Below are 13,192 nucleotides of genomic sequence, written 5' to 3' on the forward strand. Positions count from 1 at the left end.
AGAGCTTCTCCTTGGAGGTGGTAAACATTATGCCTGCTGCCAGCCCGGAGCAGGTCAGGTGGCCAAGCCGCCGTCAGTGAGGCAGGGTGGTAGCCATCCTGCAGGAAGGCCCGGCAAGGCAGAGGGTGGGGGAAGACTTAGCAGCAAACACTCGCTTGCCCCACCGTGGTGCCCAGCCAGCATTCTCTGTCGAGAATACCCTGGAAATCTGCTCTTCCCATTACCCCCTGAGTATCTACTGTTACCATGTCACACGTCCTGTTGTGGACACTGCGTGTGAAGAGACTGAGGCTGACTCAGGCCTTGCACACGCATCTGGAATCATTTCCTTGGGATGAATTCCTAGGAGGGGGTGGATTTCCAGCATCAGAGAATGTGGCCATTTTTAAGGTTTGGGGCACATACTGTTGGCTCCCCCTTCCAGAAAGGTCATGTGCATCCTTAGAGTCTGACGCTGTGGGTCACCACCACGTGCCAGAGCTGGCCCCTCTTGCCCTGGAACATAGGGGCTCCAAGGGGAGTGGACACCTCCCTGTCAGACCCTCCCTCGTCTCCTGGAGGACACCCTCCCCTGTGTTCACTGCCTTCCCTGAGGGGATCCCCAGGCCCACCCACCAGGTGGGGGTGGCCGATAGTGAAGACCCCCCAACCCGAACACCCACTGCAGCTCTGGGACCAGGGTCGAGTCAGTGTGTGACGGGTAAGCACAGATGTGTCTTTAGCTGGAGGAAGGAGAGCTGGTGTTGGCAGGAGGGGCCTGGACCAGCATCCTCAGGGCCACTGGGTCGGCGGGGGTGGGGGGGACAGGGAACCTCAGGGCTCGCTAAGCTTCAGGGAGGTCAGGGGCACCTGGGAGAACTCTTGTGGCAAAAGAGGAAGGAAACATCCTAAGGTTGCTTCAGTCCAAATTTTCACGTGGAGTTTAGCTCTGGTGAGGCCAGGAAGATCAACTAGTATACCTTCAATCCTCGACACAGGTTTTGGTTATTTGGTTATTTGCTTCCTTCCAGCCTTGGGTTCCGTTACAATGAAACCGTACGCCAGTGGCTACATTTTAACCTGCATTTTGGTAACAGGAGTCAGAGAAAGCTGACTGTGCATCCGGCCCCTTCTGTGGCCAGCTGTGGGGTATGGACAGAAACTCCTCTTACTGGGCACCTCATTTGTTATCTGTGAAGCAGGGGTAATAACAGCCTAGGCTGTTTCATTCCACCCTGTTGGAATCAAATGAAACAGTGTATATGCAAGCAAATAGCAAGGAGTAATGTAATTGTGAGGTGACTGACTTTTCCAAAAGAGCTGGGGATTGCTGAACTTTGGGCTGTTCTTGGGGAGCCAGGGGAAGAGGCATATTTGTGTGTTAGAATTGGAGGGGTAGATATACTTGCCCCATTCCTGTCCCCATTTCCCCAAGGGTCTTACTTGTTGATGGAGCAGAATGAGAGCCAGGGAAGGTTGGAGGTTACCACGGACTGTAGCCAGGCATGAGGCCACCTCTCCGCCTCCAGAAACCCTTCAACAATAAATGGGTGATGTCTGCTTCTTGCCACGATTGAGTCACGGAACAAATTTACTGTCCTCCCTGAAACTAGAGAAGCACACGATGAAGACAGGCATTTTCAGACATTGGGCAACACGCAGCACAGGACCGTGATCCCTGAGAGAAGAGCCACAGGCCCCGGGATTGCCCCAGCCCACTGCCTGGAGAGCATTTCCAGGCTGCAGAGCAGGGAGAGGCCAGACAGAGTCAGTGTTCTTGCAGAAGTGAGGTCACAGAGTTCAGAGTTGGGGGGGCTTTAGGTGGGTGACATTGGGGGACAGTTCCAGGGAGGAGGGAGCTGCAAAGAGAACTCTGGACATCTGTAGAAGGTACCCTCTAGTCTTTGGCTGAGTGTTTAAACTGTTTATATATGAAAGGAAATTAAAAGTACCACTGGAAAGCACTAGGCCCCCAAACTATCAGAGCTCACACAGGGCTGAGAATGGCAAGTGTTCTCCCAGCTAAAGACTTCAGTACCCAAAGCATTGGGTGAAGTTTCCATCTTAGTAGTGGAGTTACATTAGCCCGAGGCTGACCCCTGCTCTGGAGCCTCCCTTGCAAACTTAAAAGCAATCCTTGAAAGGATCTACCTGTTCCCAGATGACTTAAAGCAAGACACACAAAGTTCATCTCCATTCAGAGGAATACAAAAAAAATCCAGCAACCAACAACATAAAATTCCCAAAGAAAATGTACAATATGGGAACAGGGAAGCATGTTCTGTAACTAGGAGAAAAACCGATCAGTAGAAACAGACCCAGTGTATTAGTATAGGTTCTCTAGAGAAATAGAACCAATAAGATATTTATTATAAGGGATTGGCTCATGTGGTTATGGAGGCCGAGAAGTCCCAATATCTGCACTTGGTAATCTGGAGACCCAGGAGAGCCAATGGGGGTAATACCAGTGTGAGACTCCAAAAGCAGGAGAAAAGTGATGTCCCAGTTCAGAGATAGGCAGAGAGACTGAATTCTCCCTTACTTGGCCTTTTGTTCTTTCCAGACCTTCAACTGATTGGATGAGGGCCACCTGCTTAGGGAGGGCAATCTGCTTTACTCAGCCCACCAGTACAAATGTTAATCCCATCCGAAAGTACCCTCATAGACACTTCCAGAATAATGTTTAACCAAATAGCTGGGCACCCCTTGGCCCAGTCAAGTTGATATGCAAAATTAACCATCACATACGGAAGTGACAGAGCTGAAGGGATTAGGAGATAAGAGCATTAAAACTGCTATTACAGATATGGTCTATATGTTCAAGAAGGTAGAAGAAAACATGAACATGCTGAGATATCTTAAAAAGAATCCAAGTGAAACTTCTAGAGATGAAAAACACAATTTTTAATATGAAAAACACACTGGATGGGATTAATAGAAGATTAGGCATCAGAGTAGAAAAGATTAGTGAACTTGAAGACATAGCCATACAGATGATCCAAAATGAAACACAAAGAAAAAGAAAAGACCAACCTGTGGCAAACACAGGGAACGAACACAAGGGGCACAAGCCGATGCTGTTCCTGTAGCCTTCCCTGACTCCTCCTTGGGCTCTGCAGGCAACATGTCTTCCTTTGGCACCTGGTGTTGGAAAAATTCATTTTCCTGACCTATGTTTAGTTTTGTTCTCCCATTAAATATTTCATATATAGTCATACATTTAATTTGTAAAATAGATTGTGATATTATTATTACATAATGAATTAAAACGTGTGAATTAAAATATTCCAAAAGTCTTTTAAAAAATAATATTATAGTGTAGGATATGTATAAGAAAGAAGATGACAAATATTTGAAGGACATTTTTCTAAATTTGATGAAAACTATAAACCCACAGGTCCTAAGAGCTCAATGAACCACAAGCATAAGGAACATGAAGAAAATGACACCAAGGCACATCATAATCAAATCGCTTAAAACCAGTGACAGAGCAAATCTTAAAAGTAGAGGAAAAAGAGACACTACCCACCGAAGAGTGACAGCAGATTTCTCTTGGAAAGATGCAAGTCAGATGGCAGTGGAGCAATATCTTTTTCAAATATTAAAAGTTCTCATCTTTAAAAAAATTTTTTTTCTGAACTAAAATTGCATACCCAGCAAAAACCTTTCAAAAATGAGTGCAAAGTAAAAGCTTTCTCAGATAAAGTTGAGAGGATTTATCTCCAGCACACCTACATGATAGAAATGTTAAGGGACGTGTGTCAGACAAAAGAAAAATAATGCCAAATGGAAATTAAGATCCTCACAGAGGAATGAAGAGTTTTGGAAATGGTAAATATATGAGTAAATAGAAAATAAATACCATGTTGGAATACTGTATAATGTATGACATTAACTCAAAAGATGTGGTTGAGAAGTGGAAGTATACAGTGGTGAGGTTCCTACACTGTGAGTAAAGTAGTGTTAATATTACTTGAAGATAGACTGTACTATATTAAATATGTATATTGGAAAACTAGGCCCACTACAAATAAAGACATACAACTAATCTATTAATAAAGAGATAAATGGAATCCTAAAAAATAATCAGCAAAACAAAGTCAAGGAAAGAGGGGAAATGAATAAAGAACAAATAGCAAGATGGTAGATTTAAACCTAGCCAAATTGATAATTACATTAAATGTAAGTGGCAGAGATTCTCAGTTTGAATTTTTTATTTTTCATATTTTTATTTTTTTTTTTAAGATTTTATTTATTTATTTGACAGAGAGAGATACAGCATGAGAGGGAACACAAGCAGGGGGAGTGGGAGAGGGAGAAGCAGGCTTCCCGCCGAGCAGGGAGCCTGATGTGGGGCTCGATCCCAGGACCCTGGGATCGTGACCTGAGCCAAAGGCAGACGCTTAATGACTGAGCCACCCAAGCGCCCCTGGATTTTTTTAAAAAGGAAGATCTTACTGATGTTTAAAATATAAAATGAGGGTTGCGTGGGTGGTTCAGTCAGTTAAGCATCTGACTTTGGCTCAGGTCATGATCTCAGGGTCCTGGGATTGAGCCCCCCATCAGGCTCCTTGTTCAGCAGGGAGTCTGCTTGTCCCTCTGCCCCTCCCCCCACTCGTGTTCTCTCTCTTTCTCTCTCAAATAAGTAAAATCTTTTAAAAAAATGAAACATAGGGGCTCCTGGATGGCTCAGTTGTTAAGCATCTGCCTTCGGCTCAGGTCATGATCCCAGGACTCTCCCTCTCCCACTCCCCCTGCTTGTGTTCCTCTCTCGCTGTGTCTGTCTCTGTCAAATAAATAAATATAATCTTTAAAATAAAGTAAAATGATAAAATATAAAAGGTTAGAAGACTACAAGTTACAAGTAAAAGGATGGAGGGGTGCCGGGATGGCGCAGTTGGTTGGGCATCTGACTCCTGGTTTCGGCTCAGGTCTGATCTCAGGGTTGTGAGATTCAGCCCCATGTCGGACTTCCCACTCACTGTGGAATCTGCTTGGGCTTCTCTCTCCCTCTTCCTCTGTCCCTCCCCACTTCATGCATGCTCTCTCTCTCTCGCTGAAAAAAATAAAAAGACCTTTTAAAAAAAAAGGTAAAAGGATGGAAAAATATATGCCATACAGCCACCAACCAAAAGAAGGCTGGAGTGGCTGTATTAATATCAGGCAGAGTAGGCTTCAGAACAAGAAATAAGCCCAGGGACAAAGACAGACATTTCATAATAATAAAGAAGACATAATTTTAAAAATTTATGGGCTAGTAACTGAGCTTTAAAATACATGAAGGAGAAGCTAGTAGAACCAAGAAAGAAATAGACACACAGTTCCATGAGGAGACTCCAGTACCCTTTTCTAAATGATTGATAGGACAAGTAGAAAACCTGAGCAACACCATCAGCCAAATTAACCTAATTGACATTTAGAGAACATGCTGCCTAAGAACAGGAACACACCTACTCTTCTCAGCTAAAATGTAGCAGAGCAGGGCTCCAGCCAGGTACGTCTGACTTCAGAGCCCTTTTCCCTCCATCCCAAGTATGCTGCGTTTCGGGACAAGAACATTCAGCAGAGGAGGAAAGAGAAAAACAAACATTTTACGCAGGAGCCCGGTGGGGCCAGCTCACCGTAGGTAGCTCTGGCTTCAGATGCGAACTCTACCACCTGGGGTGGAGTGTGTGTGTGTGTGTGTGTGTGTGTGTGTGTGTGTCTGGGAGGGCCATTATTTTATATTTGTACCTATGTTTTAAAGTTGCGGAGCTCTATACCAGGATAGACCAGTATACACCATTGTGTATACACCAGCCCGGATACACCATTGTGTCTCGATTCTCTATCCGATGAGCGCAGTAAGAGGCTGGGTGTTACCAGGCGTGTTTGATGGGTCAGCATCCAGTCTGGCTCTCCTGGGTCTGCCCTCATGGCCAGCTCTGCTCCTCATCCCTCACAACCTAGCTCAGAAGTTGCCCCATGGGAAGCCACCCCCAGCCCCCAGGTCTGCCCTGTATCACGTGCATCCTCTTGGTGGAGCCCTCAGCCTCTGCACTGTCCTTTTTACTACTTCTGCATCTCTGCTTTCATGGCGGCGTGGAGGGGACCAGAGTCTCCTGTCATGCCCAGGTAAACACTGTTACTTCCTTTTCTTTCCCCTCAGCCTCAAGGACAAAAATCAAGGTGAGCTCATCCCGCCTGTGCTGAGGTTCACAGTGACCTACCTGAGAGAGAAAGGTGAGTGAGAGCTGACTCAGCCAGGGGTGTGAGGGCCTCCGGGTGCACCTCCCTGGGGGGGCCTGACTCACGGCCTGAGCACCCTGCAGACCAGGGAATTGGAGGGGCTGGAACCTGTGCAGGGAGGCTGACCAGGATGGACGGGGCTCAAGCACATGGATTGTCTGGGTTTGAATCCTGGCTCCACTGTGTACTGGTTGCGTGACCTTGGGCAGTTACCTTCTCTGGGCCTCTGATTCCTCATCTGCCCAGTGGGGTTAGTAACGGTACCTGGGCCTAAATGACATGATACACGTAAAGCCCCCCATAAAGGGACCCCTTTGACATGACAGATAGCTTGGTTTGCAGGTGCCTTCCCCAGTGGGGTGGGTGCATTCAGCAATCAGAGGGGATGAGTCTTGTGGGTCCTCCAAGACTCCTGAGGCCAGAGCTCAGATCCACAGGGAGAGTGCGGAGGTATGGAGGCTGCTTTCACCCTGACAGGAGGATGGTTCTCTGGGTGGGACAGGCCGTCGGGGGATGGGGGGAACCACCTGCAGGTGCAGATGCTGCAGAGTGGGGGTGCATCAGACGAGATGTGGGAGCCACCACAGCTGGGGTCCCTGGTGCTCTGTTACTTGGCGTGCTCCTGGAACTGCATGCTCTAATCATAGAAAGCTCTATGAGGCAGCGCCTCTCTAGCTGGGGGATCCGATTGTCGTTTGGAATGGTCTCTACTTTGGCGAGAAGTCGTTTGCAGCACTTCCCATTCTGCTCCGTGTTTCAGGAACCAACAGAAGATAGTGCTTAACGACCACGAGTCAGAAACCGTGAAAGGGAGTCTCCCTGGGTTTAACGTATCAATTCGTTTATTACAAAATCAAACAAAAAACCCAGGCCTGAGTAGGAACTCCGTACATATTTGTTGGATGAGTACATGATTAAGCATGTACTCATCGGGCGCCTCCCTGCATCCAGCCCGGATGGACGAGCTGGGGTTGCCATGGTGACCGCAGCACCCAGCCCCTGTTCTGGGGGCTCACGGTCGGAACCGAGAGACTCCGTGATGTTTTCCTCCATTAACACTGTGACAACCACAGACTTACACGGGGGTGAGCTGTCCTGGAGATCAGGGGACCTGAGCTCTGACACGTGGGCCGAGGGTCACTGGATCACTTTCCTCGGCTGCATAACAAATGACCACTTAGTGGCTTCAAATGGCATGAATTTATTCTTTCAGTTTCCGTAGGTCAGAAGTCTGGGTGCTCTGGGGCCGGTCTGCTCAGGGTCTCACAGAGCGAAACTCCAGGTGTTAGCCAGGCTGCATTTCTTTCTGGATTTCCACACTCATTAGGGGGGTTGTTGGCCACACTCCGTTCATGCAGAGATGCCCATTTCCTTGGCGGCGGCTGTCAGCCTCTTTCTCTTCCTAGAGACGGCACACTTTCCCCCTCCCATGCGGCCCCCCCTCCACCAACAGACAGCCTCCCACATGTCGAATCCCAGCCTCCATGCTCCAGATCTCTGTTGCCAGGAAGAACCTGGTCCCTTTTCAAAACGCTTGCCTGATTAGGTCAGGCCCACCCAAGATAATCTCCATCTTAAGGTCTGCTGCTTTGGACCTGACTTCTGTCTGCAGAGTTCCTTCCCTGCAGCATGTAGACTAGTGTTTGAATGAATACCTGGGAGAAAGTGTCTGTACCACAGGGTCTAGGAATTTGGGAGCCACCTCAGAACTTTTCCTACTGCAGTCTCTCAGAATAAAAAGAGAGGGACCAGCCACTCACACAGAGGGAACAGTGCATGCAAAGGCCGGGAGGAGTAAGGAGCGTGGGGCAGACTGGAGGCTGGAGGAGGGGGCAGTGGGGCTGGAGAGGCCGGACTGTGCAGGTCCGTGGTAAGGCCCCATGGGAAGCTAACCTATGAAGACGGGGAATGGCTCTGTTTACAGACTGATCAGAATCGGACGTATAACGTTGAACAGCTCACTTGGTTTCAGAATGGGGAAGAGGCTGGGAGGGGAGCCCAGTGCTATCCCCTAACCCTTGGCAAGCACTTCCTAGGTGTCTCCTCTATTGGGCAACTGGATTTTTAACTTTATTTAATTTTTACTACTTAAATGGAAATTTGAATCACCCTGTGCAGCCAGTGGCTGCCATACTGGATGAGTCAGAACCCGTGGAGGCTTCCGGACGCTGTGCCTCGTCCCGTGGACCCTTTCTGCAGCCCTCAGAGGCACGGGCTCGTGGCCTTACCCTGTGGACAGGGCGGCCGAGCTCAGAGAGGCTGTGTGCTTTCACTGAGGTCACACAGCTGGATGAGCAGAGTTGGGCTGGACTCCAGGTCCCTTCCTGGGGGCCGCAGAAGTAGAGAGTCAGGTGGGGCTGGGGAGTATATAAGTTTGAAGAATAAAGGTGGGGATGTTGGACAGTGGGGGTGGCTGGGAATGAACCAGGCTGGAGCGCATTCCCTGCCAGCCACAGGAGGGTGATGTGTGGGCAGGAGGAGTCATGGAATGTTCCAGAAACCTGATGTGCTGGGACCTGTGAGATGCCTGAGGTCCTCTCTCCGTAGGACTCCGCACTGAGGGCCTGTTCCGGAGATCGGCCAGTGTCCACACCATCCGCGAGATTCAGCGGCTGTACAATCAAGGTGAGTCTGTCCCCCAGAGACCCCTCATGCTGAGCCTCCCACCCGGCCAGCCTGCACCGCCCTCCAGGGCCGCAGAGTCCCAAATGCCGGGGTAGCGTAGCTCCCCTGCCCCACCCCACCCCACCCCCAGAATAGCCCAGGGCTCTGGAGAGCAGAGGAGGGCGCGGCGGCAGCGTCCCTGGGTCCCACAGGTGACGGGCACGCCCTGGACGTGTGGCTCCGGGAAAGCTCTTCCCCTCGGGAGTTTTAACCCATCTGCAGCAGAGCCCGTTGTGAAGCGGACTCCCCAGCCCCGTCAGAACTCACATACGATGTTCTGTGTCCAGGGAAGCCCGTGAACTTTGATGACTATGGCGACATCCACATCCCTGCCGTGATCCTGAAGACCTTCCTGCGAGAGCTGCCCCAACCACTACTGACCTTCAGCGCCTACGAGCAGATTCTCGGGATCACCAGTAGGTGCCTGCCCTGGGGGTGCCAGCCGAGGACCAGTCCGGGGGCCAGGGGCTGCCCCGCATCCTCCTGTTGCCGTCTGGCACGGTGGGCCACGGTGTCCACGGCCAGGCCAGGCCACCACGGCTGGGCTAGCTGCAGGGACAGGCGCGTCGTTGACCCAAGGGTGGCAGAATCCCTGCGGCGGCGGCGTGTCTTGCGGTGGGCGGCGGCGATTACCGGAAGGAGAGCAGGAGAAGGCGAGCCGGCCAGGAGGATGAGCAGAGGGGAAGGCTTGGCGGTGTGACTGACGTCCTCAGACTTCCCTAGGAGAGGGAAGTTAAAACAGGGTCGCAGGGCCCCACCCCGGAGTGGGCTGAGAATCTGCATTTCTAGCCAGTTCCCCGGTGATGCTACCAGCCAGGGTTTTGTGCCATGGAACCCCGAGCTGCGAGGACTGAAGCTCAGCCTGTGGGTAGAGATCTGGCCGCAAAGGAACAAGTCTTAGGAGCAGAGCTTGACCTGTGGCCTTTTTGCACCAGGGGTGGGGCTGGGCTGGGGCAGATGCTGAGAATTTTTAAGAATTATGATGGAAATAACATAAGCACAGAGTGTAAAAAAAAAAAACACCCTGAAATCAACGGAGCAGAGGCTCTGTCATGAAACGGGAGTCCCGGCCGACCCTTGGGGTCCCACGCCGGCGCGGACCCGGCAGAAGCCCCATGCGCACTCCCCGCTTACGCATGCTGGCTTCGAGCTGGCTTCCTAAATGTTTTCTGCCGTTACCCATCTTCTCATCCTTCCCTCCTTGTGTGCATATCTACTCGTTCTTTTCATGGTCATGCAGCCTTCCGTCCACTTTATTATTCTCTGGGTAAACGTTTGGGGCTGTTTCCAGTTTTGTTTTGTGCCCTGCAAATGTTAAGATCAGATAGTCCCGGAGTTCCAGTTGTCGAGAACCGAGATGCTGCCACAGGCTTTAATAAAGATCCCGCTCTCTGGGCTGTGGCCTCACTCGGCCCGGCTGCATGCTCACGGGCATATAGGGTCACCAGATTTAGCAATAAAAAAATACAGGATGCTCACCTCAATTTGAATTTCCAGTAAACAATGAATACTTTTTTAGTGTAAGTAATAGTTGCTGTTTATCTGCAATTCAAAGTTCCCTGGGTGTCCTCTATTTCATCTGGTAACCCTACTCGGGTGGGATGGGTTTCTCCTGGAAGTGATACAAAAGCAAGGCTTTCTGGGGTACACTCGGGAGGAATGGGCTTTCTGGGTGGCCTGCAGTGTCCAGGGCACAAGGAAATCAGGGGGGACATCTGTCTGATCTGCAGCAAGGAGGTTAGGAGGACTGGCTCAGAGCCGCACAGATCTGGATCCAAGTCTGGGCGTCACCACGCATTAGCTGTGTGACTTTGGGCACGTCACTTAACCGCTCTGAGCTCACTTTCCTCATCTGTATAGAATGGGGGCTGCTTTGAGGATTAAATGTGCATAAAACATGTGGCATCGCTCATGGCACCTGCTAAGTGCTTTCTGACAGTCTGCAGGCGCCTCCCGCCTGCCTGCTCACCCCTTAGTGCTCTTTCTCGAAGGGACCACGGTGAGAGCTGGAGGTAGACCTTGTACGAGGACCCGCTCTGGGACCATAATTCGTAGAAAGATGACATTGAGGCCAGGAAGCTGAGGTCCAGGCACCAAGATGGTGGCCTCCAAGCTCATTGGTTTCTTGGGAACATTAATTTCACGGGAACTCTCTGTCCGTTGACATTACCCACGACAGCTCGAGTTCATGAAAGAGCTTTTATTAAAAGGCCAACAAGAACATTCATGGTAGGGAAATCCGTGCCCTTCAGCAGTGGCTGTGTTTGGAACGCACACGGTGTTCACGGTAACCCTGCCCGAGGCTTAGCTGGAGGAGGTGAGCGCGTTGGAGGCGGGGGGAGTGAGTGTGCACACGTGTGTCCGCAGCAGGAGCGTGCTGAGCACCCGGGGAATCGTGGGTGCGCTTTGACTTGCAGCTTATGGAGCTCAGTGGAGGGCTTAGTTACGAGGAAAGTGGGGGGTCTGAGTCTGGGGCAGCCTCACCCAGGTTCTTGGTGCATGGGGGCCCTGAGCTGCAGGGAATCACAGACAGGTTAAGTCGGTCTGGAGCAGGCTGGGCAAACTTTCTGTAAAGGGCCAGGTCGTCTTTCAGGCTTTGTGGGTCAGTCCGTGTTGCCGTCCTCCGCTCTGCGGTTCCGCACAAGTAGCCCCAGATGACGTGTAAGTGAAGGGGTGTGGCTCTGTGCCAGTCAAGCTTTATTGACAGAAGTGGGCCGTGTGGCCCACAGGCTGCAGTTTGCTGACCGCTGGTGTAGACCATTCCCACGTATGAAGTGAGTGAGTGGGCTTCGTGCGCTCTCTGGGAGGGCGTAGTTGCAGTACCAGTGTAAAGAAGGGACTGGAGCCCTCGGAAGGGAGGGCTTTGCGGGGAACGGCCACATGGCCTGGAAGGGAGTGGGCCCCCAGGCCTGACGTTGGGACAGTCTGTCCTCAGAGCTGTCCCTCCTGCGCCCATGCCGTCCCCTCGGGGAAGACCGAGGAAGAACCCTGTGCCGTTGTAGGTGTGGAGAGCAGCCTGCGGGTGGCCCACTGCCGCCAGATCCTGCAGAGCCTTCCAGAACACAACTACGCTGTCCTCAGCTACCTCATGGGCTTCCTTCATGAGGTGAGTGGGCAAAGCAGGGCCCCGGTGGGGAGGCCCAAACTCTGTGCCTGGCCCAGGGGGCCCCCTCTTGCACATGGTGCCCACACAGACCAGGGTCTGGGGTCTCCCTCGCCCACAGGACTCCACTTCTGTGCCTGCCCCTGCTGACCCCATACCTGGCGGCCCTCAGTCACTGATGGGACCTTCTTGGTGGAGGTCGTCTGCTCCTGCGTCATCTCCTGCAGGGGCTGTCTGTGGAGGAAGGGGCTGGGTCCCCAAGCCAGGACACCGAGCCTGATGCGCAGTGTGAGCAGACTGAGCAGGCCGTTCCTGAGAGAGGAGCGTGTCACCGGGTGCGCGAGTGTCCTGGGGCCGCCGTAACACAGTACCACTGCCACTGCAGCTACAGAGATAGAAATGTGTGGTCACCGTCCTGGGGGCCAGAAGGCCAGAGTCCGGGTGTGGGCAGGGCCGTGCTCCCACAGGGGCTCTAGGGGAGGGTCCTTCCTGCCCCTCCCAGCTCCTGGTGGCTCACGCGTCCCTTGGCTTGTGGCCACCTCACTCCTGCCTGTCTCCACACGGCCTTGTCCCCTCTCTGTACAAACCTCCTTCCGCTTCCTCTTACAAGAATGCTTGTCGTTGCATTTAGGGCCCACCTGGATAATCCAGAATGATCTCACTTTGAGATCCTTGATTACATCTGCAAGGACCCTTTGTCCAAATCAGTCACATCCACAGGTTCCTGGTGGATATCTGTGTTGTGGGGCTGCCATTCCACCCCCTACACAGAGTGAGAAAATGAACGGTGAGAGAAACACCTGTCCCGGCTCTGGGTCTGGGCTGAGCTCCCCACTCCTGGGGCAGGGAGCAGTGGTCTTCAAGGTCAACAGGGAAAACCTCAACAGGTCCAAACGGGCCCCTCCCTTTGCTTCCAGACCCACGACCCTCTGTCGTCTGACCCTTCCTGGAACACTCATCCATCCAGGCCCTTTATAGGCAGTGTGGGGTGCAGGCATGAACGAGGCAGGACTTGGCCATGGGGCTCCCAGTCGTGGGGCGCATTTCCACCCACAGTGTGGCGACACCACGGCAGGGTCCTGCCCAGGGTCTTCGGGGCTTATGCAGGAACCCTGCTCCATGGCAGGTGGCCTGGGGATGTGATCACCAATGGAGGGGAGGGGACCTCCGGGCAGAGCTAATGTTACATGTTGGAGTCTGTCAAACACCACCTCTTGG

General features: G+C 51.8%; 1 protein-coding gene across 2 annotated transcripts in view; it reads left to right on the forward strand.

Moving 5' to 3' along the window:
- ARHGAP8 (Rho GTPase activating protein 8) overlaps window positions 1-13,192 on the forward strand; it is a 69,083-nt gene that overhangs the window by 53,381 nt on the left and 2,510 nt on the right. For both annotated transcript variants that reach the window (XM_036084064.2, XM_078076724.1), the window contains 4 exons: window positions 6,128-6,201; window positions 8,755-8,832; window positions 9,159-9,287; window positions 11,874-11,977. In XM_036084064.2, coding sequence (XP_035939957.2) covers window positions 6,128-6,201; window positions 8,755-8,832; window positions 9,159-9,287; window positions 11,874-11,977 — 385 coding nt within the window. The remainder of the gene's footprint in view (window positions 1-6,127; window positions 6,202-8,754; window positions 8,833-9,158; window positions 9,288-11,873; window positions 11,978-13,192) is intronic.

This window comes from Halichoerus grypus, chromosome 6 (genome assembly GCF_964656455.1).
Source record: "Halichoerus grypus chromosome 6, mHalGry1.hap1.1, whole genome shotgun sequence".
NCBI classification, from domain to species: Eukaryota; Metazoa; Chordata; class Mammalia; order Carnivora; family Phocidae; genus Halichoerus; species Halichoerus grypus.